Source organism: Larimichthys crocea, chromosome III (genome assembly GCF_000972845.2).
Source record: "Larimichthys crocea isolate SSNF chromosome III, L_crocea_2.0, whole genome shotgun sequence".
NCBI lineage: Eukaryota > Metazoa > Chordata > Actinopteri > Sciaenidae > Larimichthys > Larimichthys crocea.
Window position 1 is genome coordinate 5,135,004 of NC_040013.1, and position 25,778 is coordinate 5,160,781.

A 25,778-nucleotide genomic window follows, 5' to 3' on the forward strand; every position below is an offset into this window, starting at 1 on the left:
ATTACATAGAGAACTCAGCAAAGATATCACTGACTGTAATTATTAATATGCTCCATGTGAAATGTATTCTGTTTTCTTGACCCAGCGCTGAGTTAATGAACTTATTAAGAGCAGAGGGCAGTGTAAAATCCTGCATTCAGGGGTCCCTCCAGGAATTAAGTTTAACATCCCTTAGTTAGACCTCCTAACTCGGAGCACTAAGCCTCTCACCTCTCAGCTCAGTGTGCCCACCATCCAATTAAATCAAGAAAGCTGTTGCCACAGCTGGGAGAAAAAGGACCAGTGCAACAACCGTGCTCAGCATGCTGTGGAAATGTTTGACATTTTCACATTGTCTTCATAACAATTACTAATACATAGGCAAACACTAAGATCTTTATTTTTTTGTTGCTTATTTGTGGCATGAGTGTGTGCTTGTTCGAGCAAGATTTGTTATGTGTATTCTATGTGCCTGTGCCTGTGTGTATTTACATGACTTTGTTTATATGCTTCATTATTCTGTGTGAATTTTTCTAATCAGTTTACCCTGAGTCCAGCCTTAGCTTGTCTCCCTCTGCGGGTCACTAATGAGAGTTGTTGTTCGAACTTGTCATTTGTCAGAGACCCTTTGTATTAGTCAGCGTTTTTCTAACAAGGATGAATTAAACAGCAGTGAATAATCCACTGAAGATGTTTGTTGCTTATAATTGACTTATTCACCACTTGCATGCTGGTAATGAACAATGAAGTAGATTACTGATACAGTATTATGTGGGTTCACCTGACGCACACATCTTGTTAGATTATTTCAATACATTATGCATTACTGCCAGCGATGGTTGAAGGAGCTAAACAGTATGCATATTAAGACTGAGGGGGCCACTGAGGGCGCTCAAGCTTTGAATCTCGCTAGAGGAAGCACTACTTGAAGGCAAGCGCTCGTAAACAGCTGAAGCATTTAGAGGTGCGTTTGCAGTGTTTTATAATTCCTTTGGACACCCTTTTCCCACCTCCACACACACACACACACACATTCATTCTCACGTACAACTATTTAGTCTGCTTATCACCTCACTCTCTCTCATCTTCGCGCTGGTACATTTTGCAGCAATAATTTCCTGCTTAGAGATAAAAAATTCAGTTTATCCCCGAGAACAGAAGATTTTATGAACTCCGCTGGTCTTCCTCTGATGACGTCTTTGCGTCTAACTTGCTCAGTAAGGCTTAGAGAGATGATGTCGGAGATCCAGAGCACCCTCTTCTTCCCCTCTGGGAACCCCGCTGCAACACAGAGTACAGAGCTAATGACTGATGAGCCCTTTGACACGGAAATGCTTGACATACTCCTCAGGGTCCGGACTAAAGACTTCCCTAACAAGCTCTCGCACACTCACCCAGGGCTGTATTAAATCCAAACTTTGGCACCTTTCCTAATTACTGAGAACATACCCGGAGCCAAGAGCCTCCTGCTAACCTGGGCTGAACTCCCCTCTGCAGCGCAGTGTCCCTTGACTTTGGGATGATATATGAAATGCAGAATTTAAATTAGGCTGACGGTGAGCAATTACTGAGGAAGGAAGATCCCTTACTCTTTGTGGAGGGGGGGGAAGAAAGCATCAAAACCCAAATGCAGTGTACGTGAACGTTTTATCCACTTCTTCTCATTCATATGGGCTCTGTTCATCTCCCCCATCTCCACCTTTCTCTTTATTATCCCTCTATCTTATTCTCACTGGAACACAGGTCTTAGGTAATTTTCTGTTTCTCTCCGTCTGTCTCCCTATAGGTGTCTCCTATCTCACACCTATCTACTCCTCACTTCTTTCTCTTTATTCCTCTCCCTCTCTCTCTCTCTCTCCTTCTCTCCCTCGGCGTGCTATATTTACAGAAAGAATAGATGGTTATTTCCACTACATTGCCATCAGTGGGGTCTAATTTATGATGCCCATAGACCAGAGAGCCCCATTAAAAACCTATTTACAGTCAAACGGCAGGATCACCAAAAGCAATGACCATGCTTTAACTGCTGTTGACATCATCTAAATGTTATGAGGACACGTTTTCCGATGCACAGAAGGCGGTTGTAAATAAACAACATGAAACTCTTTTTGTATAAGGCTCCGGTTTCTATTCCCACATTAATTTGATACGTCACGTTGTGCTACGTGCACAAGGCGCGCTTTCATATAAGCTTGTTCTGCAGACATATAATGGGGGAAAACACGACTTTTCCTGCACTCAACAACACTGATTGCTCTGTGTTTATTACATCCATTAATCAATCAGTGCTCCCGCCCGCCCATCTATCTCCTCATTCATTCAGTCAGTGACTCACTTTCTCATTAATGTATAGTACAACAGCCAGCGAGGTACGTTAATAGATATGTATAAACTATTGTGATGCTGAGAGCTGTTGATTGCGCTGACGATGGGCTGGGTTAATTATTCTGAGCAAGAGTCGCACATCTTTCCTAAATTAAGCTGGATTAATTGAAGGCTCTCCAGCGTGTCTCTGTAAGTGGCTGTCCAATCTGTTAGCCTGTGTCCTCTGATTTCACGTCTCTATCTGTCATGATCAGCTGCTGCAATCAACTGCTCAAGTCTCCCTCTCCCCTCTTAAAGCTTTTTCCATTTTTATATGTCTCGTATCATTAGCTTATCAACCCCCTTTCTCCTCGCATTATAGCAGAATGTGTTTGCTGAAAACCTTCATTGTAATGCACTTGGAAAATCAATTATGACTCTGTAACACAATACTACACATTTCCCCTCCCATCTCCATTTTGCTTCCTTCCTCTTCCACTCCTGCTCTCGCTATCATCGTTTTTGTGCATAAGCACGTCGAGTGGGCTTTCAGGTGTCTTATGTTTGTCTCAGGGCGTCTTTTTTTGGGGGTTTGAGCACCAAATTCAATCTCAGCTCTCCAATCAGAGGTAGTAAAAACCCGTTCATTGCCGCAGCCTCAAAAGCGGCTTCAGCCGCACTTGTTCAGATAAATCTTCGTCGCTCATCCTTCTGGTATACTCTTTTCATCCTGGACCCCCCCCAGTGGCCCACATTAGAGCCTGCAGATGGCCAGGGGAGATTTAGGAGCTGCAATCCATCAATGTAATGTAGCCTGAACCACTGGACAGCCGCCCCGCTAACCTCTCCTCCAGCTGGACCGTAGTGCACGCCTTCAGGCCCGCTTCAGCCAAGCTTGGCCCACTTTAGTAAAAAACTTTGGCCCAGGCATCGACCTAGTCATGCCCAGTGCCAAAGTTGGCTCGCTTCTTGATTTTTACTGTAATCACAGATCATCCAAGCTGCTACTCCTTGAAAAGGTCAGATAATTGTCTCATCCTACCTACAAAGTAGGCTGTTTGTTACTGTCACATAAATAAACGATCTGAGCACCATTCTGTCTGTCTTTTTCAATCACTAACACTAACAAGACTGAGTTTGTTCTGCTGCCAGACATCTGTTGTGCAATCTTTATCCTCGCCCCTCAGAGAGTGCAAGGATAAACAAGTTTCATCTAATGACAGAATGATGTCTTATTTAAATTTTTTATCTTAAGTTGAGTCATAAAAGTGAATGCTCTTATTATTTCAAACAAAGAAGCAAACGTCCTCCCCGGTGGCCTGAAAAAGACGGCACTCCTTTGAACACCTACATCTGCTGAACTCTGGACATGTCTCTTAACACGCTCGCTGTTTATCAGAGCGCCGGCAACATTTAACCTTGATACATCTAAATGAAAGCCCTGGTTAACAGAAAGCCAGATTGAGTGTGCCTTCCTCTTTCTGTGATGAACCCCTGATATTCTGCTCCTTCTATTTCTCAGTGGCTGTGAGTTTTGTTTTATCTGACTTGATCTGAAACCACAAAGTCATTCATTTTGCGGGTTTGCTTATTTTTATTCCCCCCCGATGTGATGTGATGCGTTCTATGTATCCCTATTTCTAGGATTGATAACGCGCGATGCAACACTTGGAAACAATAGAGCATCTCTAGCACACCCCTCTAAAATAAATGGTCTTCTTCCTGCTCCGGGCTGTCTGATAGACACAGAGTGAGATTGGTTCTGTTGAATAAGAGATGAATCTCTCTGGGTGTCACCATGCCGCTACGACCTCTGAAATATCATTATCTACAGGGGAGTGAGGTTAACTTCTCTAATATAGCCTGAATACAAGAGAGGGATGCCACAAGTGAACACGATCCTAGTTTATTACCGGTATATCTCAGTAAAAGGTGTGTTTTTGTACAGCCGCTGTGGTATATGCAGTATCTCCGAACACACAGACACGCGTAATGACATAATCTGTTTTGCAGCCTGAGGGGTAATTGCAATGTTTCAGTTTTTGATTACACTGAGAAAAAAAAAAAGAGAGAGAACTTAATCTTGTACTTGAACCATCCAATAAGTGGATCATACAGTACAGCATGTATTAAGAGTCTTTGCCCAGTCCTTGAGCTTAGCATGTTTTATGTTATTTCCCACTGACCAGCATTCGCATCAGGAAGCTTTCTTGTCAATATTTCTCCAAGGACTTCTGTGTGCTTTACATTATTCCCATTAAACTAATTGAAATATATATTTTTTATTTATTTATTTAAAGTCAAATAACAAAAACATATACAGAAATATGATTTGTATGAAATCAAGGTAACTTGATAATATTATGACGATCACATCATGGCATTACCTGGAAATGAATCATTTATTGCCATCCAATTTGGAATCATAGCTTAATTCATTCATATTTCACTCAAGGTCTGAAACAGAGTGAATCAATAATTCAGTTAGAGTGGATGTGGGCTAGCTGCAGGCATTCCTCCAGTGGCTCACTGTTGGTTGGAGAAACAGAGAAGAACAGATGATATTGAAGAGACTCCTGCAGCGCTCAAGTCCAACATTTGCGATGAACTCCCTTATGGATGGAGATGCAAGGATTATTGTTTTATTTGTTGATCGTGCTTTTCAGCTGAGCCCACTGTAAACTATGTCAGATTGATGATGTTGAGACAGAGGATCAGTGGAAAGATTTCTGTCCTTCTGCTGTGATTGCATTTGATCCAGGTTGTGTTTGTTTAAGTACTTACACAAAAGCTAGTATTACAAATTCAAATTATTCTTCCCTCAAAAGACAGTTTCAAGTATATCAATTGATTGTTAGACTTGTTAGTGTTTCTACCATTGCACTGTGAACTTTTTTTTCCTTTTGACCTAAAGCTCTCTCTTCTTTTTATCCACTCTCAGGTATTATTACAGTGGCCCCTAAAGGTTTCCACTGTCTCGACCCCGAGAAAAACTGCAACCCCTGTCTTGATGCAGCCAAAGCCTGCAACCTCAACGGCAGCTGCAAGAGGCAACGCTCCGCCTACATCGCTACCTGCAGCAAGGAGGACCCCACCAAGGGTGAAACCTGCAGCAAGAAACGCTGCCACAAAGCGCTGAGGTTGTTCCTGGATCGCGTGCACCCTGAGTTCAGCCACCGGCTCCTCTTCTGCCCCTGCCAGAGTGAGGGTTGTGCAGAACGGCGCAGGCAGACAATTGTGCCTGATTGCTCATATAAAGATAAGGAGAAACCCAACTGTCTGGAGCTACGGAGGGTCTGCCGCCAGGACTCTCTCTGCAGGTGAAGGAAAGGGAATTGATTGGGGGGGGTGAAATGTTTTGAGATCTAAAGCAGGAAGGAGGAGTGTCCTGTTTAATGTGTGTAGTGCGTGGGGTGGCAGGGCAAGCATTAATTTTATGGGAATGCATCTCCGTGTGTGTTTGTGATAGTTGTGATAGACATTTTTTGTTTTGTTGGTTTGATGGACAGATTTCAGTATGAGACAAGCACCCGCCAAACACATCTGAAGATTCATTATCATCTTCTTATATTCATGGAAAATGAGAAAAAAGAAAATTCAATCTGTGCGTTAGAGACAGTTCCTGTTTGATGCTTATTTCTTAGCCCGCCGTGGCATCCTAAAGTTGCATATTTTTCCGCTGTAACTTTGCCAGTGAAGTAATTAGACTTTCACAGAAGATGTGGCTATTAGACAAGGAATGAAGATGTGAGGCTAAGTTGAAGGGACAACGCTCAATTAAGCTGAACAAAACATTAGTGGATCACGTTGGCTGCATGGGGCCTCTATTGGATTCAAGCGGCCGGATTCAATTCACACCTACCCAGCCGTGACATGTTTCTTTGTGTTAGTACTGCTGAGAGCAGGTGAAACACAGCGGTTGTACTATCAGCCAAATCAGCCGTCAAGAAATTTTTACTCCCAAGTCCATGTGCTGTGTCTGGTCCATCAGTAGGCTACACATCCGGCTGGTTAAAGTAGAAATAGTCTGCGTTCATTAGTGTAATAGCATAAAAAGTGTTGGACATATGAATAATTCTAACCATTTAAAAGCTCATTTATGAGCCTAATGGAGTTCGACCAAGTGTTAGACCCTTGAAAGCTCACTCCCAAAAATAATCCTCATGACGTGAGAATTATCAGAAGGGGAAACTTTTGGCTACTTTTTCATGTCCCGGTGTGACAGATGATTAAGCAGCTGATACAATTCAGTGACAATCAGTCACGGGTCTTGGCAGAGTTTGTGGGTTTAATACTCCAAGTGGCTGTCCAACCTCAGTGTTAATGGAAGTTGATAGCACCTTCCCTGGTTCGTTACTCGCTGTAACTGCCTGGAAATTAGACCAGCCACTTCTTCAGAAAAGTGCTTTCAATTATTGTCAATGTTTGCTTTCGATTGATTTGCTCAGGTCACTTAAATGCATGAATATCTTGCACAATATTAATAGCAGTCATAAAAAAAAACACTGATAAGTGTGGCACTTATGACTGAGCTGTTTTGCGCACTTTTGGATAACTAGACGGAATAATTTATTCTGCAACAAGTAACAATGATTTATGGTCACATGAAATTCAAATTAGTGTTGCTAGCCATGCACAACAATTACTTGTGAGAAGTTTATCTATGGTGCGTCACATTTATCCTGTTTCAATGGAGGTTAGCAGCTGTCGAGGCTGAGTTTTAATGACCAAAACCCAATTCATCTCCACCAACACTAAATCCAACCACCATGCTGTTAAAGGAGGGGAACTGTAGCGCCTCTTCCCCCGATTTATGATTGTCTTAATAATTACCTGCTTGCCTGCATTGTGTAATCTGTTTTCAGGCCAGAGTTGCTTTCTTTGACCTTTTAGGCCCTCGGGTGTCTGCTGTGCACCTCCTTATTGAGAAAGATGAAATAGAACGTTAAAGCTCATTATCTGTGGCTGCGTAATGCCCCACTGAGGTCAACAGCTCGATGAGCGTGCACACACCCGTACAGTGCGGACCCACACTGGTCTGCACTGAAAAACCATTCGGAAGACGCGCACGGACACAAACCCACACATTCGCACACAACCACTTTGAGCTTAAACGTGACTCTAATAATCTTCTGTTGGGGTGGTGCATTCTCCTGCAGTGAATAAGTGCTGCCATGCAAGAGAATGTCACTACGATTCAATTAAACTGAGATGCTATTGGTTAGCGCTGGGCTGACGCTGTTCTCTCATTGGTGATTTTATCCTGCCTTGAGGTGTCCACAATCACCACCATCCTGTGAGATATTCTTAACATGTCCTCTGTCTGTCTCGATGTCCTCTATCTGTTACATGATGTCAGGCATCCTCACAGGACAGGGCTACGTCCGGGAAGACCTTGGAAAGACTTCATTTGCTCTGATAATTTATCGAGACATTAACCAACATGTTGTGTGCTTAATTTGTCCTGCACCTTCTGTATGTTGTACATGCAAATTAAATTTAAAACTTATTTGTCATACTAATGGAGACAAGGTCTACAGATTAGGGTTGGTTTTGTGCAACCTTGGTGGTAAACGCAATTGAACAACCCTAGAAAGAGCCCGCCTGAAACTTTTTGAACACAGAAGTCACAGCACAGTCAAGCACATCGCCACAGGAAACTTTCCTTGGCTCCGTTTTCCCCTCTCAGAGATGTGTTGATAAAAGCAAGGGAAGCTCATTCAACGACAGGCCTGTCTCCCCTGGGGGAAGTCTGTCTGACTCCAAAGAGGGGAAATACAGCTATCCCGAGCCTATATCATTTTAACAGAAGGAATGGATTGAGAGCGGAGGAGGGAATTGGAGGAGGACAAGAACGAGAGAAAGATAATGAGACAGAGAGAGAGGGAAGACGGGGAGGGAGGGTCGCAGAATCGATCTGGGCTGTAAAGCTACTGCAGCAGGTTGGAGGTCAGTGGTTTGGTCACACAACTATGGATCTCTGCTACACGCTCTGCAGGCCATTTCAAAGACAATCTTAACTCCCTGCAACGCACTCTGATAGAGAAAGGGGCACGGCTTGAAACGCCCAAGTCAAAATGGATTTAAAAATGTGCACTCAAGTAATTCATTATTCATTTTAGACTTCGAAAGGCCAACGGTTCCTTGCTTTAGGCTATGAAAAATACCCTCAAATACTTTCTTTTTTGAGTTTTACCTTGAGCAGATAGGATGCCATTTGGCTATGATTTCACCTTTGGATACTGTTCAGATCGTTCCAGGTGGAGCCCAGAGCTCAATCAAACAAAAAGTAAATATTTGAAAGGATTTCAAATATATAATTTTGGCTTGGGCTTAGGTGGCATATTGCACTGGAAGATTTTATTCTCCTTCCGGTCTCTGTGGAGGCAATTGTTGACATACTCTGGAGATCTAGGGACTAAGGATGGACAGAGAACAAGTATTAAATGGAGCAGCTCTCATTTCTTACACCTGGTTGTACTTCTGTTGCAGTTATTACGTAATTTCTTTCCACAATCCTGAACAAACAGAAAAAAAAACAGACAGTTCTGTGTCGGTTGCCGCTCTTCTATTTTCTTTACCTCTCTGCTTCGTCACTCTGTGTTCTCACCATCCTTCCAATGAATCCAACATCTATTCATTTGGGACCGCTAAGTCCACAGAGTGACAATAGGCTATATTTGGATGTGCTGTTCTGAGTAGTGTAGTGTGAGCATGTGTGCATGTATACAAGTAAAGAAACTCCCTATCCATTTCCTATGTCAGTCCACGCAACACTAGCCCAATGAAGCCTAACCCAAAGAGCATTGAGTTGTATATGTACGGCATTGATCGTCTCAGCGATCAATGCAGCACTTCTATCTATGATTTATATCCCCTGGTCCCCAGCCTCACTGAGTGCTCTTTGATTGAGTTCTTTGGTCACTGCTTATCAAAGTTGGAAGCTGAGAGACAATCGCTCACTGTACAGGTACCCTGACCCAGTTTCAGAGGTGTACTGTATCGGGCCGCTTTTGCTTACAGAAAACTCAGATGATGCTACACTCTCTCTTTCACACACACACACACATACACTGCCCTAAATCAACAGTCTGCTCTGTTGTATCTAACAACTCAAGCTTCCACTGAGAGGAAACGGTGTACGGAGAATGACTGGCCCAGATGGCATTACTCTGTAACTACTGAGACGAAGCCGAAAGAAATCAGGATGTTGTTGCACTTTTATCATCGGTCCCTCTCACGTCCTTGCTCTCTCACATTCACTCACACACATTTACACTTTTAGCTCTTGTATTTGTGAGTGTCCTGAATGTACAATAATTCCCCGGCCACAAAACCATTCCCTAACCTCCCGTTCACACACACGTGGCCGGTTCTCTGTGATTGACTGCAACTTGAATGAGCAACAAGACTTGACTGTGTGGAAAGAGATTTCTCAATCTGACTATTTAATTGTGTGTGTGTGTGTGTAGTGGCAGCAGACATATAAGTGCATAAATGCAGCTGAGTATGTAAATTGCGTTCTCAATTCAAATACGCCCGAGGCTACAGACTCATGTGGGACAACAGAGAGTCTGCATGTGTGAACAAGGCATTAACGACATCAAGTACATGCCTAAGCTATTACTGACTGATTTAAAACTTAAGTCTAAATCTATTCTTAGCTGTAGCCTAATTCATCAAACGTTTTCTATCTCCCTGCTAGAATACAAGCAATCAAAGGAAGGTGTCTTTTATGATAGTGTAAGGCTCTGGTTTTGCAAGCGAAGCATGTGTCAATTGGTGACCTTTTCCTCATACATAGTATAGTTTGCTGCATCGTGGCGGCTTTAATCAGGCCTCAGCTTCGGCGGAGACGTGCGCAGCTTGCTGGCTACACATGAGAGTGGCGAAGGAGGTGAGAGGAAAGCAAAAGAGAGAGAGAGAGAGTAAGGAAGCGAAGTAATAAAAGGCATGGGGCAGGAGCTGGAAAGAAAAGAGTTGTGTGCATTTAATTCCAATGCATGGATTAGCATATGCCCATTTACTTTTCAAGCTGTAATCTCTAAGGGAACATGGTATAGTGGAAAACTGCAGTCATTACGTTCTAAGGCTTCATCCTTTCCTTCTCAATCGCTTCCTCCAATGGTACTGTATCTATTATTAATGCAAACATTATCAATAGGACTTCAGACTTATCTACAGTATGTCGATGTGTGGTTTTGAATGTGTCAATTAGGGCCTGCTCTTTCACTCTTCATCATTCTTACTCTGAACTTCTTTCTGTATTTAAAGAGTCTCACTGATAGCTGCGGCTTCTACCTTTCTTTAAATGTTTCCCACAGAGTTGTTTGATATGTGGTTAATAGCGAATGAATTACTGGTAATAACTGCTTTGCAGCATAGTTCTAACTCTGCCACTTCTTCAGGAACAGTTGATCCATTTGTTTGATGTGTACACTTTGTCTGTTTGCCTTGTTCGGAGAGTATTTAAGGAGCTCAGATAACCTTGAATAATCTACTCACCCCTTACCAAACAGACAGTACCGGGTTTTGTGTATGGCACGGTTGATTTAGCATTCGTCCCAATGACATAACATTCAGTAGGGGGTTGTAAGACATCTGCAGCGGGTGGTGTATACAGATGCAGAGACAGAAAGCCAAAGAAAGTAAAAGAACCACTGAATTTCGAGCCAATTTTCTGGTCACCAAACAAGGAACATTGCAATCATGCATAAGCAAGCGTTTCGAAATCAAAAACTCAAAGTGAGTTAATTCACTGAAAATGCAAGTTCACATCGCTGCTTGTTTTTACTTCTGCTTATTAATGCAGGGGAGGTTGTGTCACCAGACAGTTTTTGTTGGTTTTCAATCCTCTGCTGAGTAAGGGGGCGAAAGGTTGTGTCATGCGACAGCTAAGCTAAACTGCCTTGTGTTTTGACTGAATGCCATCTGGCCACATTGCCCTTTTAGAGTATTGACTGGGAATTCCAATGAGTACAGTGCTGCCAAAAAAAAAAAAAAAAAAAAAGGCAAGCCTCTGTCCAGGAACATTCAAGAGAAAATAGCTGTGGGTGAAATGGACAATCACCTATGACCAGAGCAGAAAAGAGACAGACTCAGGGTCACCAGCAGAAGGTTAGATTTGGGAAAGCAAGACCACTGCAGCCAACCAAATCGTAACACACCGGATAATGTCTTTTAGTGGATGGAAAAAAATAACTCTGACAGATGTTATGCCCTTTAATATAAATATATTCATAGCAGTCTGCCCACAAGGTCTGTGATGTATTGGTTGGACTTAAATAATAATTGATATAACATAATGAAACATGCTGCACAATGCACAACATTGCAGAAAAAGACTAATAGTCAAATCTCAGCTTTGCCAGTCTGCATTGTTGACATTAAGTGCCAAAGGACACGCGGGGCTGTTGAATCCTATATTGATTAATCTAGGCTCCCTCGCTCTGAGTTTGCGTATGAGCACTCGATGCTGCAATGACAATCACTTTATACGACAGCGACGACAGGACATTAACGAGAGAGGGAAGGAAAGGAGACGAGGGGAGAGATAAGGTCGGAGGAGCGCAACAGAAAAAAAAGGAAGAGGAGGAGGAGGAAAAACATCTTTTGTTTTTTTCTCATCGGCTTCATGTAACTGCTATTATGTTGGCAGCTATTGTGTCATGGTTATTGTTGTGCTTTTTCTGTAGACGAGCGAGAGATATGGTTTCTAAAGCCTCTCTAGGCTGAAGACTGAGGGAAGTGATAAGAGTGAAAAGCCGTAATTTCACATTTAACAGAAATTATCTTCCATAGAAAAACTCATATTTGCAGACGGAGGGGAAGTCTCTAAACCAGATAGAAGTCTCAATAGACTGTTGTTTTTAATGTAGAAAGGAAGCTATTAGAGGACTTTGGAGTCTGATAGCTGTTTTTCCCCCTGCCCCTCCTACTCTGACAAAGAAATGGTTTCCAAAACTGACAGTCATCTGATTTGAGTCACATTGTTTGTCACGGGCATCAAGTGATAGGAATAAGAATCCATATAAAAAGCCATTAGTTTTCTATTACTGCCAAGATGGATGGACAGGCACTCAGTGCTCAGCCGAATCACTGTGTTTAAAGTGTCAGGTTGGTTGAAAGAAGTCTACCTCTGTGGGGGCTCCCCTGCCACTTCCCTGGGGGCTGAGTGGCTGAAATGACCATAAAACTCCGTTGAGCTAGACAGCCTGTAATTTCAGCAGCGAGTGGCGCTTTGCCGAGGTATAATGGAAAGCCCGTGGAAGTCATGAAATTTGCTGCATCCCGGTGTTGGAACACCATTGTCTGAACACCCAGGACACCTCTCTAAACTTTAAATTACTGTTTTTAAGCCATCATTGCCTGAAAGAGCTCTGCATCTAAAAAGAAACACAGTGGTTGTTCAGTTTCTTTAATCTTCCGTGGTCTTTGCCATTCCTACAGAAGCCTAACGTTCACATTCTTCGCTAGCACAAAAGTAAAAGACCCTTTGTCCATGAGAAATAGAAAAATGGAAAGCGTGGTTCTAAAGGTTGTCTTGTATGGGCACAATGGAGTTGCCGCCCCCCCCCCTCTGTCTGTTGTATCTTTTTTTATCATCTGTGGCACGATTGTTGGTACAAGTGGCTTCTTTCACTCAGAACAGGGATGGGTGAGAGCGGGCTTTGAGTGGGGATGACAGGTGTGGAGAAGGATAGGTTTGTATTTAGGGGTTGTTTTTTTTATATATATGTGTGTGCGTGTGTGTGTGTGCATGTGTGTGTGTGTGAATTAACATTATGTACTGTGTATTGCTGTTTGTGTGTGCGCGTGTGTGTGTGTGCATCCATATCAGTCTTTGCAGCCATGGTGGAGCAACCATACGTCTCATTTTTTTTCTCAAGCGTGACTTCAGATGTGATGTTAGCAGCATGTCACATCGAGAGGCTCTCCGGGTGATTTGAAAGGAGGGCGGATGGAGATGGAGTTGAAGTAATGAAGTGAATCTGAGTGGGGTTTTGCTGCTGGAGGCCCAAGTCCATCAGACCACACTGGCTGCATCTCAGCTCTGGTGAAAGACTCATAGACTCAGAGAGAGAGAGAGACGGACAGGGAGGCAGGGAGAGATTGTAACCTCATCACCCCATATTCCCCCCTCAGCCAAATCTGCCGGTCTTCGCTCTCCCTATTCACGCAGCTGTGATGCAGCATAACAATAGGCACATTTGTCTTTAACTCATTGCAACAACTGAAGGATTTTCTCTCTGATAGACTGTATTAGGTGCATGTACCTGTATCTCTTGCAGTTTCCTGAATGAGAATATGCCTCCTGATGAATGCAATAGATTCAGTGTTTGCAGACAAACAAGCAGGTAGCGGTTCAGTATCATTACAATGCATCTCATCTAATCCAATTACTTTAGAACCTTATGAAAAAATAAAATGATAAATAAGTGATCAAGTAGTGCCACTGTAGAACATATTATAAGTGATACGGCAGCAATGAATATTTAAAGACAAGGCAGTATGTAAATGTCTGTGACATTAACATTGCACCTGTTTAGGATACTGTGCACCATCAGCACTTTGTTGGTTCTAATATGAATCTCTTGCTTAGTGCATTAATATAACACTGTATATGCATCTGTTAAAGTTTCTCACTAACTAAAGTACATTTCAGAGAAGACAGAGGTAATGAAATTACTAAAAAGTTACATGCCAATGTGAAAATATATGTAAATGCATAATTCACCTTTCTTTGACAAGTGTACATTTACATATTCTGTGAGAAAATATATATTTAAAGTGCTATATCTTAAGCTTTTTACCATGAGGTGTTTATTATCACACCCAGGTTGAGATATTGTGCTAATTGCGTATCAGGAGGAGTATCAACAGGTAAAGACACATTTAGTTTTTGTGAGCTGCATGTCTCCCAGGTTGTTTTATGCTTTTAAATAGCAAAGAGGGATGAATGAAGCTTGATTTTCTTTGAATTCTTTGTCTACATGGGCTACACGGCAAAAAAAAAAAAAAAAGCTAAAAATGAGCAAAGAGCACGAGAGTGGCAAATGAGAAAACCCGAGTAAAACATGTCAGATTCCAGCGTAGATAGGTTGTCAGAGATAGTCAGAATAACAGTGAAAAAACCCCCCAAAAAACGTACCTTTCTCAGCAAAGTCAAAGAGAATCCATCTGACTCAAACTTTGGAACCACCAGATGAAAAAAGTGGAAAATAAAGAGAGAAATGCTGTCTCAAAGGAATAATATGACATTTTTGGAAATACATTTATTGGCTTTATTGCCAAGAGTTGCACAAGAATATCAATATTGTTATCTATCTGTCTGCGAAAAATGTAAAAAAAATACACCCAGGAGATAGTTAGCTTGGGATAAAAACTGAGAATAACACGCTCGCTTAACATATTATATCAAAACAGGGCTAGTTATTTCACAATCCAGCTATGTTTGGCCAACCGCCTGTTGGTCCCAGAGAGTTGTAGTGATATTTTCATAACCTTCTGCAAGAAAGCGAATAAGGGTATCGCCCAAAATGTATTCCTGTAATTGTGAGCAGTGCCAACACCACCAGCTTGAGATAAAGCTTGCACCCCGGATGGCGACTCATTTCTTTACGGTGATTATATGTGTCACATTGAATCTGACAATGATGTATTGCTATTAGAAATCCCTCCCATAGTGCCCTTTTAAAAAAACACCATAACAAATGAGTCCATAACAGACAGAGAATATGAAGACAATGACAGCAGAGCAGCTATCATACATAAACAAGTCAAGTCAACTGTTGTATATCAGGCACGGACTTGCCCCGGTAAATACACAAAACACATTCAGTTAATGCCCTTACTAAGCCTGTTTCTCTGTGTGTGAAAGTTTGTTTTCTACATGCTGCTGTGTGTTCGCTGAGGACAAGACAGCCTGAGGTACACTACATTATAGTACCTTTGAACTTACTGCAAAAAGTGGTCAGACCAGGTCAGAACGAATGACTCACGGCACAGAGAGAGAGAGAGAGAGAGAGAGATGTGCAATGGATTGTGATTCACTTAGCGTGCAGATGTGATGTGAACGGTACAGACAGAGCAACTTTGCACACGCTACTCCCAATAAACCTACTTAAGTGGATTAGCAATGCCACCCCGGGGGCGTCCGCGGACTTAAAGCTCTTATCACAAACGCACACCAAAACAAAACATACTATTTTTATCAGTTCCCTTGGTTTGTGAGAAAAGTGAGTATGGGAAACGGTCGAGATGACCAGGATAAGCAGGGAACTATACTGGGTTTGTGTCGCATGCTGTGAAGACAGTGAAGAGCTCGTTGGCACTGAAGCGCGAGTGAGACCTGGTTGCTATTCAGGACACCTGTTGCAATGGCCTGAAAACAGATGTTGCATATACTTTCCCTGTTGATGTTAGTTACAATTGGCAGCTGCTGTAGAGTAAAAATGCTGCCAAAAATTAGGTGCGGTGCTTTGAATCTGTCTATGTGTATGTATGCTCATCTGTCATGTGCATATGACTGAACCTCTGCCTGTGTTTCTCTGTCCGTGCTGTGCTTCGTGTTTGTTATGCAGGTCGAGGCTGGCTGACTACCTGGTGAACTGCTGGGTGACTCCACACACAGTCAGCACCTGTCCCAACCAAGACAATCACCAAGCCTGCCTGGCCTCCTACGCAAGGCTCATCGGTCGGTACAGCCAGGGCTGTGTTTGGCATTGTGATGGAGTGAGAGAGAAAAGGCCATGAGATATATTCACCTCCAAAGGCCACAATATTTTTCTCTAATTTCAGATACATGCTGAGATAAAGAGTGATAGTTCTCGACAGTGCGACAGCAGACTACTCTGCCTACACTTTTATCATGTGGTCCAGACAGAGGAATGAGACTCTTATTTTGTTCCCTTCTGGCTTGATATCTCCCCCAACGCACTGGACATCAGTTCTCTACTAGAAGTAATTAGGGAGTAGAGGCACAGAGTGAGCGTTTACTTAATTAAAACTCTTGATGACCATATTTGCTCATCGTAAATGTGTTGTGCACGGACTAGTACGGGCACATATTTCAGCGTTTGATAACAGCAGCTCGGTGATGTCGCAGCAGCATCACAGGACTCGCAAAGAGTTCCAAATTCAAATCAGTCACCGCTTCCCCACCATGTGTCATAAATGGTGCAGCATGAAGTGTTAATATGCCACGGTGCTACCTGGATTTCTCTGGAGAAAATGCGACACAAAGTGCATCTAACACCCCTGACTTCAGCTGAAAGCACCGACACAGACATTTGAAAAGTGAAATGTTTTAGTACAGCAGTGCTAAATTCACACACACATACACACACTTCCCAAAGCACCTACTTTGCAAAAATATTCACAACATAATGGCCTCTTTACATATAAAAATAAAGCAATACAGATGCTTCACCTTCCTATAAACTCAAACAGTGCAAGCCCGTTCCTATGACTAACATCTTGTTGACCATTTTATATACTATTTATAATAAATGTAGTCCATTATTGTCCATTAGTGACCCATAACTGTTTGTCCTAATGTGCATGTGTTTGTGTATTTGTGTGTGGATGCCCCTCACAGGGACAGAGATGACTCCCAACTATGTCGACAGCAGCTTCTCCAATTGGACCATCTCCCCCTGGTGTACCTGTAAGGGCAGCGGAAACCAAGAGGAGGAATGTATGAACTTCATGCGGTACTTCACCGATAACACATGCCTAAGTGAGCCATCCCGACACATCCTGACACTCTGCATGCATCTGGAATGAGTTCTGTAACTGATAGGGATCCAACATGTCATGTAATATTGATAAGTGCACAAGCATGCGATGCGCTCGTCGTTCTCGCTGCCGTGTAAATGTAGAGCGAGCTGTGTGAACTTTGATCCGATGCAACTTTAATGGTTTTATGACGGATTCTGCTTTTGCAGTGTCGTAGAGCTCTCCGGTGAGATGACTGTGGATGGGATGTTGTTGTGGAGCGGATGGTGGTGAGGGGATTGAATGTGGACGAGGAGTGGACTGAGATACTAATCAGACATCCAGCTATTGAAATGTCATAAGTATTTTAAAAAATATTTTGTATTATTGTTAGAAAATAAAGAAAAAATACGACAAAAGAGGGAATAAAGCCAGAAGAATTAAATGAAAATATTTATGAAAGGATGGAACTTCTTGAAGTCCTAATGAAAATTGGTCTGCTGCATGGTTTGATTTATCCCTTTGCTCACTGATTAAGTTGGAATTAAACGTTCTTACTTTCTCAGAAACTAGTCATTTCTTATCATTTCTCATCCCTCCTCTGGGCAAGATCTTGCCCAGACTTTAATACAAAAGAAACCATTTGCATTTCATTTTCACATTCAATCTGAGAGCGTTAAAGGGGCTTATCCCTTACAGGAGAGAAATGTCATGAAAAAGAAACAGGATCCAGCACAAATGAAATAATGGCAGAAACTAAAATACATATCATTTGTACATCTAATGCATAACACACGAGCTGCAGCGTGACAGAGTGGTTACCTCAAACATCCTTGTGCTTTTTTTTTTCTTCTTCACTGAGAGCAAAAATACAGTGAGCCCCTTCCTTGCTATGGCAGAGCGAGCCGTGTCATCAGCGCTACAAGACACCATTGCCTTTAACATGTTCCATTGTGTGGATAATGCTTTCAGACCATTTCAATAGATTGTGCCGGGGTACCGTTTTAGCTGAGTGTGCAGGATGAGGGATGAGGCTGGGAGCTGAGGAGGCGTCTTGAAAAATAACACAAAATGCAGCATCTCCTCTCTGCAGTCAAGGGAAACAGGCGATAAACTTCGACACACCAGAGAGGAGAATATACACAGAAATAAACTCACTCTACAGTACTATACATATACAGCGTAGAGCATATAGAGACAGATTATCTTTCGGCTCCGCATCAGCTGCGTAAATCTCCTCTCTTTTTTTTTTTACGCTGATTGACAAATCAAAGCACGCTGCATTTTGAAAACCACGTGATGGGAAAATCCACACTCTGCTTACACGATCGAGCAAAGGAACGGAAGAATACTTTCAGAAAACATCCCATCTGAAAGGACATTATGATTAAAGTCCAAACATAGTCTGAACTGTGATTTCCTTCCCCTTTCCATCTCCGATCCTCTTGTTCTCTCCTCACTTATCTCTTATTCTGTCTGTCCCTGCAGGTAGGGCAACGCATGCTATGCCCAGGGGTTATCCAGAGTCATTAAAAAATTGAATTGCTATTGGCAATGAGTTTAATCACTCAGTGGAGCATTTGGGTGCAGTAAAACATCCTGCGTGGGGGCCCTCCAGCCAACTAGTTTGATTTATGACTTTATTCCTACATCTTACAGCATCTGTTGGGGGATAGCTGGCTATAGCAGACCCTGACAAACAGATGCGTAACATCACGTTTCAGCAGTCCTTCACTAGAAATTCCTTACTAGCGTTAAGCTTCAGTGGTAAGCTCTGCTCCTCTCTGTGCTTTTTATATTTTCCCGCAGCAGCCAAAATTACCAGTGTGAATGAGAGAGACGTGAAGACTGCTAAGTGTGCAGGTGTATTTCGCCTTTTACCTCTGCGTGTGTTGTTACAGTCGTGTGTGCTTGTGTGGAGGTGGACAAGAGGATGTGACAGATAAATCTATGGGGGAAATGCATCCGTAGTACTAAAGACGCCGTGTGTGTGTGTATGTCCATCTGATTACACACACGTGTTCTACAACTATCCTGTTTTGTCTCCTTGTGTGTTGGTGGGAAAATGCCATTTATCCTTTGTTTGGGAATGTTTTGAATTTGATCAGTCACGTAAATCTATTCAAAGTCATCTCTGCATGCTGACCTTATAATGGAGGTGGTTGCCAAGCAATTACATGGCTTGCCTTCTCTCTGGCTGAACAAAGAGAAACAAGCCTCGTGTTTTAAACGGATGAGCAGTGAAAAGGTACTCAGCCCCTATTTTACCATATCTAGCTGAAAAGCTGACTGAACAGGGATTTATCACATTTTTGCAGGGGCTCACACGCATGCACTTAGACACAAAATTGCACACATGTCGTACAGTGCATCCGCAGGCGGACGCACAAGCATCGATATGCATTCACAGGCTGTTGTCCTCTGATTGATTTGGTACTTTTAAAAGATTCCATTTCTAAGTGTACAACTGCCGGGCAAACAAATTGGGGTTCATCATCTCAAGTGCTGCTATTTGGTCAGCTTGGTGCTATTTGAGAACGGCTGTTGCAACATAAAAAGCTTTTTGTAATGAGCCAAGGACATGAACCAAAGTTGTTTGTAGTTGATAAATGTGTCCATTGTGTCTCCACAGGACTCCTTATAGAAAGATAATTACCAGCTAAACTACTAAAGCGTAAACAGGTTAGACATTCGAAAATGAGGCGCGGCTTAAAATATTAAACATCAGGCAGTATTAGTGTTTTGTACAACAGTAAAATCCTCCCCAGTGACAGATTTCACAAACAAACCTCCGATTGCTGTTTTGATTAGTTTGGCGTACAACTCTCAGGCTTACTGACGAAGCAAAAAGACTGGCTCTCCCTTCTCTTTTTAGTCAATCCTTACTCAGTCCCAATCCTCCCTCCCTCATTCCCTCGCTTGCCAAAGATTGGGCAGGGGACCAAGAAGTTGACTTAGAGCTGTCTGTCTGCTAGCTCGCTCCTTGCTGGGACGGCAGTCAAAAACAAATGACTTTATATCTCTGTCCCTGCAGGAAATGCCATTCAGGTCTTCGGTTATGGGATAGACAACATGCAGAACAAAAATGTGTCTGTTCCAGCCCCCTCAGCGACAACGAAGACGGGGCCTGAATGGTCGACAGGCACATCAGATCCTCCCTTTGTCGCCATCCCAAAGGTAATAGGTTTGCATTGATTGTTTCATTGATTGGGATATTACAAATGTTACATTTAAAAGCAAAATGTCATTATTTACTGTTATTTTCACATATTATTTACTGCCTGTTTGTCAGGTATTAATCCTGAACTCTATCATGTCAAATATAGGTCGCCTCGTTATGTGAAATTGAAACAGAAATGTTTTTGATGTTGTTGTTGTTGTTGCACCACAAATCACATCAGCACGTACACAAAGCCAAACAATTTTCTGTAGTTTCCAGCAACTTCTTTGCATAAATTTGTCAAAATGGACCTATTACAAGAAAAAAGCACAAAAACACTCCTCCACTCTGCATGCATGAAAGAAGGATTTTGCACAGAGGCAAAAAAATCATGAAGCTCGACACACTGCACCATTCACATTCACATCACATTCAATCTCTATGCTTGTTAAAGCAATTGGCACATCATAACAGACGCTTTAAGACAGTTTATGCTACACCCAAGATGATGACATTTTGTTGAAATATTATATTTCTCTAACACACAAGAAAATTGTGAAAGAAATTGGAGGTGGGGGTTTTAATCTGGATTAGAGGTTCTAAAATACTGGCCCAGGGCCTGTTTTCTGCTGAATGCTGTCTACTCTGAAGACTGCAGTCAACTGGGCTATAAGCGAGTTCACCGTCTGGAGCAGAAAAACATCACTCTTTTTGCTGTGCTGCAAGAATGCACGTACGTTTGTCTTCTAATAGAACTGTACTTCATTTTCTCTTCAAATAAAATGTGAAAATGACAAACCCATATTGTCCACCAAAGACTCGCTCCCTCTCCTTTTCTCTCTTTCTTGAACAGGACAGAAATATTTCACCACATTTTGGTCCAATGAGAGGGGTTTTCTGTTTTTCTTTTTTTTTTGATCTAGCTCTTGAGTTTGATTAGTTTTCACAGTGAAATATTGTTCTGTTTTATAGATGTATTTTAGATGTGCTGTGAAGCCGTCTAGTGTAAGACTAATGATATTTTTCACCTTTCCAGGAGACCTAGTTACCAAACATGGCTGTATTAGACACTATAGTACAAAACTATACTTTGTAAAAACCTCCCACAGCTGCTGCTGCTGCTGTCTTTGTTGATGTTATTCTTAATATCATTTTTCAGCGACTATTACACAATCCAAGCAGCGCGCTGTGTTTATGAATGCAAATTTGCGTGCTGAATGAATGACTCCCATTAAGACATCTATTTTGAGTAATTCCAGGGGCTTTCACAGCCATTAAATGGTCACACTGCACCCAAGTCATGCGGTATTGTCCTTTACGCAGAAACCCTCATTGTTGTGAAGACAGCAAATTAAAACCTTAAAAAATGTTGCAAAGAGGAGAATTAATGAACGAGCACAACCGATAACAATAACAGTGCGTGATGTTTGGGAAAGGTGTTGGAGAGCGAGCGAGCGGGTGGCGGGGAGGGAACGGGTAGTGGAATTGCTCTCTCCAAAGGTTCTGTGTGTGTACGTCAGTATTGATGCACCGCTCTGCGCCTGTCTCACTGCAGCGTAGTGTTTAATTTATTGTAAAAATGGTAATTAGGAAACAATAAGACGTGTGATTACTCAAGCAGGAAGTTTATAATTAGAGAGGGAGCTGGTAGCGACATTTTGGGCGGCCCTGTGTTCTCAGACAACTATGCTTGGCAATTAAAACTTGTCAAACTTCCCTGGCAGATAAATTGGGGCAGTGTTGTTATGGTATGAGTCCTCTTGGCAGAAGACTGACTGTCCGCGGCTGTAAATCTTTAGCGACCAGCGTCACCCCATAGTACCACACATGCGCAAATATTATGGATAACAGAATATATTAGACACCTATGATATGAAGCACACTAAGAGAAGATGTGTATAGAATGTGCGGTCTGTGAGTAAGCCTGTTCATGTCAGTCATACCGCTCTCTTATAGCAGGCGTTTCAGCTCATTTAAATGCATAATTATTCAAAATGTCACTCCCATTGGTTGTGGGCTTTATCCCATTGCTCACTGAGTAAACATGTGGGCTGAAGCTTGAGGTTTGTAAGTCAGTGGGGTAGCTATCACAAGTCCTCCTTTGTTTACATGGAGAAAAACAATAATTTTCCCATATTAACATGCTTCTGCACAGTTTGATGAAGGAAATTCCCAACCGTGGTCTTTGCTGTATTCCCTGGGTTGCTGTGGGTCTCATAGATAATATGGATTTTGTGTCTTATAATTGTAATCCTGATTTGAATTTCAATGTCATCATCCCTATGGATACTTGAACAAGGAAATTGTTTAAGTTGAACTGTTTATTTTGATTGAATTGTTCGAGTGCAACATAAACCAACTTCTGTATGTGAACCCCCCCCTTCCTCCAGCCTCATAACTATTGGGAAACCGATGTTGTCTGTGTTCCCATGTGTTGATTTTCGGCTCAATTGAACGAAATTGATCGCAGACAGAAACCTACGTAACTCAGATCGATAACTATCCTTGGGAGATGCAGCCCTATTGCACTGTAAATTTGACAATGTGCTGATTGATAAATCACTCTCTGCGAGCAGCATCATGTTCAATGACAAGCAGGATATGTTCTTATCAACAATAAATGCTTGTGAATGTTTTCCATCTTCTCTCTCTCTCTCTTTACCTCTCTGTGCATGTGTGTAAGCATGAGCAAATGTGTGTGTGTGTGTTTTGACATTGCCTGTACTCCGTCACGGTGCATGCACGTGTATGCTTGTGTTGTGCTTTTAGCTGCTGTGTTTACGTGCGTGCGTGTGTGTGTGTGTGTGTGTGTGTGTCACGAGCCTGAGTGTATGTGTGGATATTGGCTGCAGCCAGAGATCTGGACTCATGTCAACAGGCTGCTGCCACACATCACTGCCCTTGCTAATTAATTGGCTTTTAGTTGCGGATGTGTTTGGTGCATTGTCAAGCTACCCAAAGCCCCCACACACACCCCCACCCCACACACACGCACACACACGCACACACACGCTTTCTTGGCAACTGTCTTTTAACCATTTCTTTGTAGAGTATTCACAAGCCCAGGTACTGTGATAACTGCAGCTATTTTGGATACCCTCACTCTCCCTCTATCTTTTGTTGCCTCTACAAGGGAGAAATACGCCAGTCTTGTTCACATAATTCAGAACTATTTTCCGTTTTCATTATTTATTTTTTATGTTTACAGTATGTGCCGCCTTGTTCTGCTGGAAGATGATATCTGAGTAGATCTTTTTTTTTTTTTACTGTGTACAGGGAAATGGACCAAAGTGCAATCTCTGCAAAGGTTACATTGGTGTAGATGAGTTGAGGGGATGGCGGTGGTAGTGGAGGAGGAGGAGGAGGAGGAGGAGGAGGAGGAGGAGAAAATGTTTCATGTTCCTTATGATGTGCCTCCGTAATGCTGTGCTGGACTGAAAATGGTGCCTCCGCAAATTGAGTGAGACTACTTTAACTTGGAGGCAAATGGTTATGCTTTGTGTTACAAGAATCCAAGAAAATTGAAAAAGTATTCAAAATGCTTACAATTTTATGGAAAAGCACATAATAAGGCCATTGTGGTGTGGATAGTGGAACTCTGGAGGTCACGGAGTTTAATATCTGGACTGATGTGTTCCCACTGCTCTCTGCCATAATGTGAGCAGTGGGGTAAACTGTGCGGCTTTCTCTCAATTTGCACACACTGTACATTAGTTTATCTTCTCCTGTGCCTCAGAACATTGTATTGTTCGGATGCACAGGCGAGCTGCATACAAGCAGCCTGCGTTTTGTTTGGCCTCAACTTGCTGTAATTTATGCTTTATGAAATATTGAAAGAAATCCACAGCTGCTGTTGGCTTCTGTAGTGTGTTTGGCTTCGTAGCATGTTTTTCTTGTAAATAAAGTCTGTAATGATAGCTTTAAAAACTGTTCAGAGACTTGCTGGCACGACCTAAAAGAGTTTTTTTGTTTTTCAAAAAAAAAAAGTCCTCACAAGAAGCTTTCCTTTGTTGCCAACTTGTTTAAGAAGCAGAGAGCATACTAAACAGCAGGGGCTTGAAATGTACTTCACATATCGAGACATTTGGTGGATCAAACACCTGATGTTCGTGCCAAAGTGGGTCTGCCATAGATACATGTCATCTCTCACTTTTACTCTGACTTTCTGACGCCTGTTTTCTCCTTGCCTCAGCTCTGACCCTGCCCTCGTCCTTCTCTCCCTCATCAAATGCCAGAACAAGAAAGCAGCATGTGTGACTAAGTCATGTCTAACCTTTGCACGTCTGTCTCCCTCTGTGTATCCCTCTATCCTCCTTAGTATCCTGAACCAAGCGACGGTGGCCTGGGCAAAACTAGGGGCCTGCCAGAGGATCACTCCGCCTGCCTGTGTGCCAACGTCTGGGCTCTAGTTCCCGGCCTGGCTTTGGCTCTGGTCCTGGCCCAGCATGCCTTATAGAAGCGCCAGGAGGAGAAAAAAGAGGTCATCCACCCACAAGCTGATCCCAAAAGCAGAAGGTGTTATTTCTGAGACTGATATTAAGAAGGCTGAATCTCTGGGCAGTTGACATGAATGGCGTTTATGAAAGAAGAAAAGAAGAAAAAAAAAAAGAAGAAGAAAGAAGGTGGAAAAATACTGAAATTTTACCATTGTGAATTTGTTGTTCATTTGATGTATTGTTAGAGCGGACCACAACTGTGACGAAGCACATGGCTTTAAAAAAAAAAAAAAAAAGGACCCTTGGTTGGAGAGGCCATGAAGGCCAGTCTGTGGGAACGACTCTCCGTCTGACTGAGACACAAAATCCTGGAGGACTGGAAGCTGATCACGTGAAAGACTTCTTCTACTTCACTTATCTCACCAAAGGAAGGAAAGAGGGAATGAACAACATAATTAAAAGAAGACAGGATTGACAGTAAAGAAATTGTTGCGGAGGGAAAAAGAATGAGCAAGAGGTAAATCGGGTAGAGTGAGAGCAAAAACAGAGAGAGAGAGAGAGAGAGAGAAAGAGACATATTTCTGCTATCAGTCACTTTTTCTTTTTTCTTTATTTTTTTGTCTTGAATTGGTTTTCGACTTAATCTTCTCTTGGATGAACAGAACCACAAATTTAGGGGCGGGGATGGGGGATGATTGCATTCTGTCTCTTCAACACAAGTGTAAACTCTAAACTGTAAAGCCTACTCAGTGTTCTAAGTGTTGGTATAGTATTGTGACCATAATCAATCTACCGTAACAGCTCTTTTCATTTGGGTGCTCCAGTAAACTTTTTCAACAGGCGGCGAAAAAGAACTTAAGACGGTAAACGTTACCAGTTATGGTTTCTTGGTCATTTGAGATGTTGTTGTTGATGACTGTGGGTGTATGCCATACGTCCACCTGCACATGTGTATATTGTCTCTATGTATATAAACAACAATTTTGTCTTCAACCGAATGATATGTTCAGTACCTTGAATGGACATTATTGTACCCTATGACGACTATGACTCTGTATTGATTGCTGGTACTAATGGAAGGCCTTCATTATCTGCGTTTATATTTGTCTATAAAGGTTTGATCACAAAGAATGTATACAGGGATGAGATTAAATGAGCTCAAATTGCTTGGAAAGCCATAA

General features: G+C 42.3%; 1 protein-coding gene across 1 annotated transcript in view; it reads left to right on the forward strand.

The window, feature by feature from the left end:
• The window catches only part of LOC104922815 (GDNF family receptor alpha-2), a 43,098-nt gene extending 17,320 nt beyond the window's left edge, over positions 1-25,778 (forward strand). Inside the window, exons 4-8 of the mRNA XM_019276005.2 lie at positions 5,225-5,603; positions 15,867-15,979; positions 16,883-17,023; positions 20,036-20,178; positions 24,480-25,778. Coding sequence (XP_019131550.1) covers positions 5,225-5,603; positions 15,867-15,979; positions 16,883-17,023; positions 20,036-20,178; positions 24,480-24,617 — 914 coding nt within the window. The 3' untranslated portion in view covers positions 24,618-25,778. The remainder of the gene's footprint in view (positions 1-5,224; positions 5,604-15,866; positions 15,980-16,882; positions 17,024-20,035; positions 20,179-24,479) is intronic.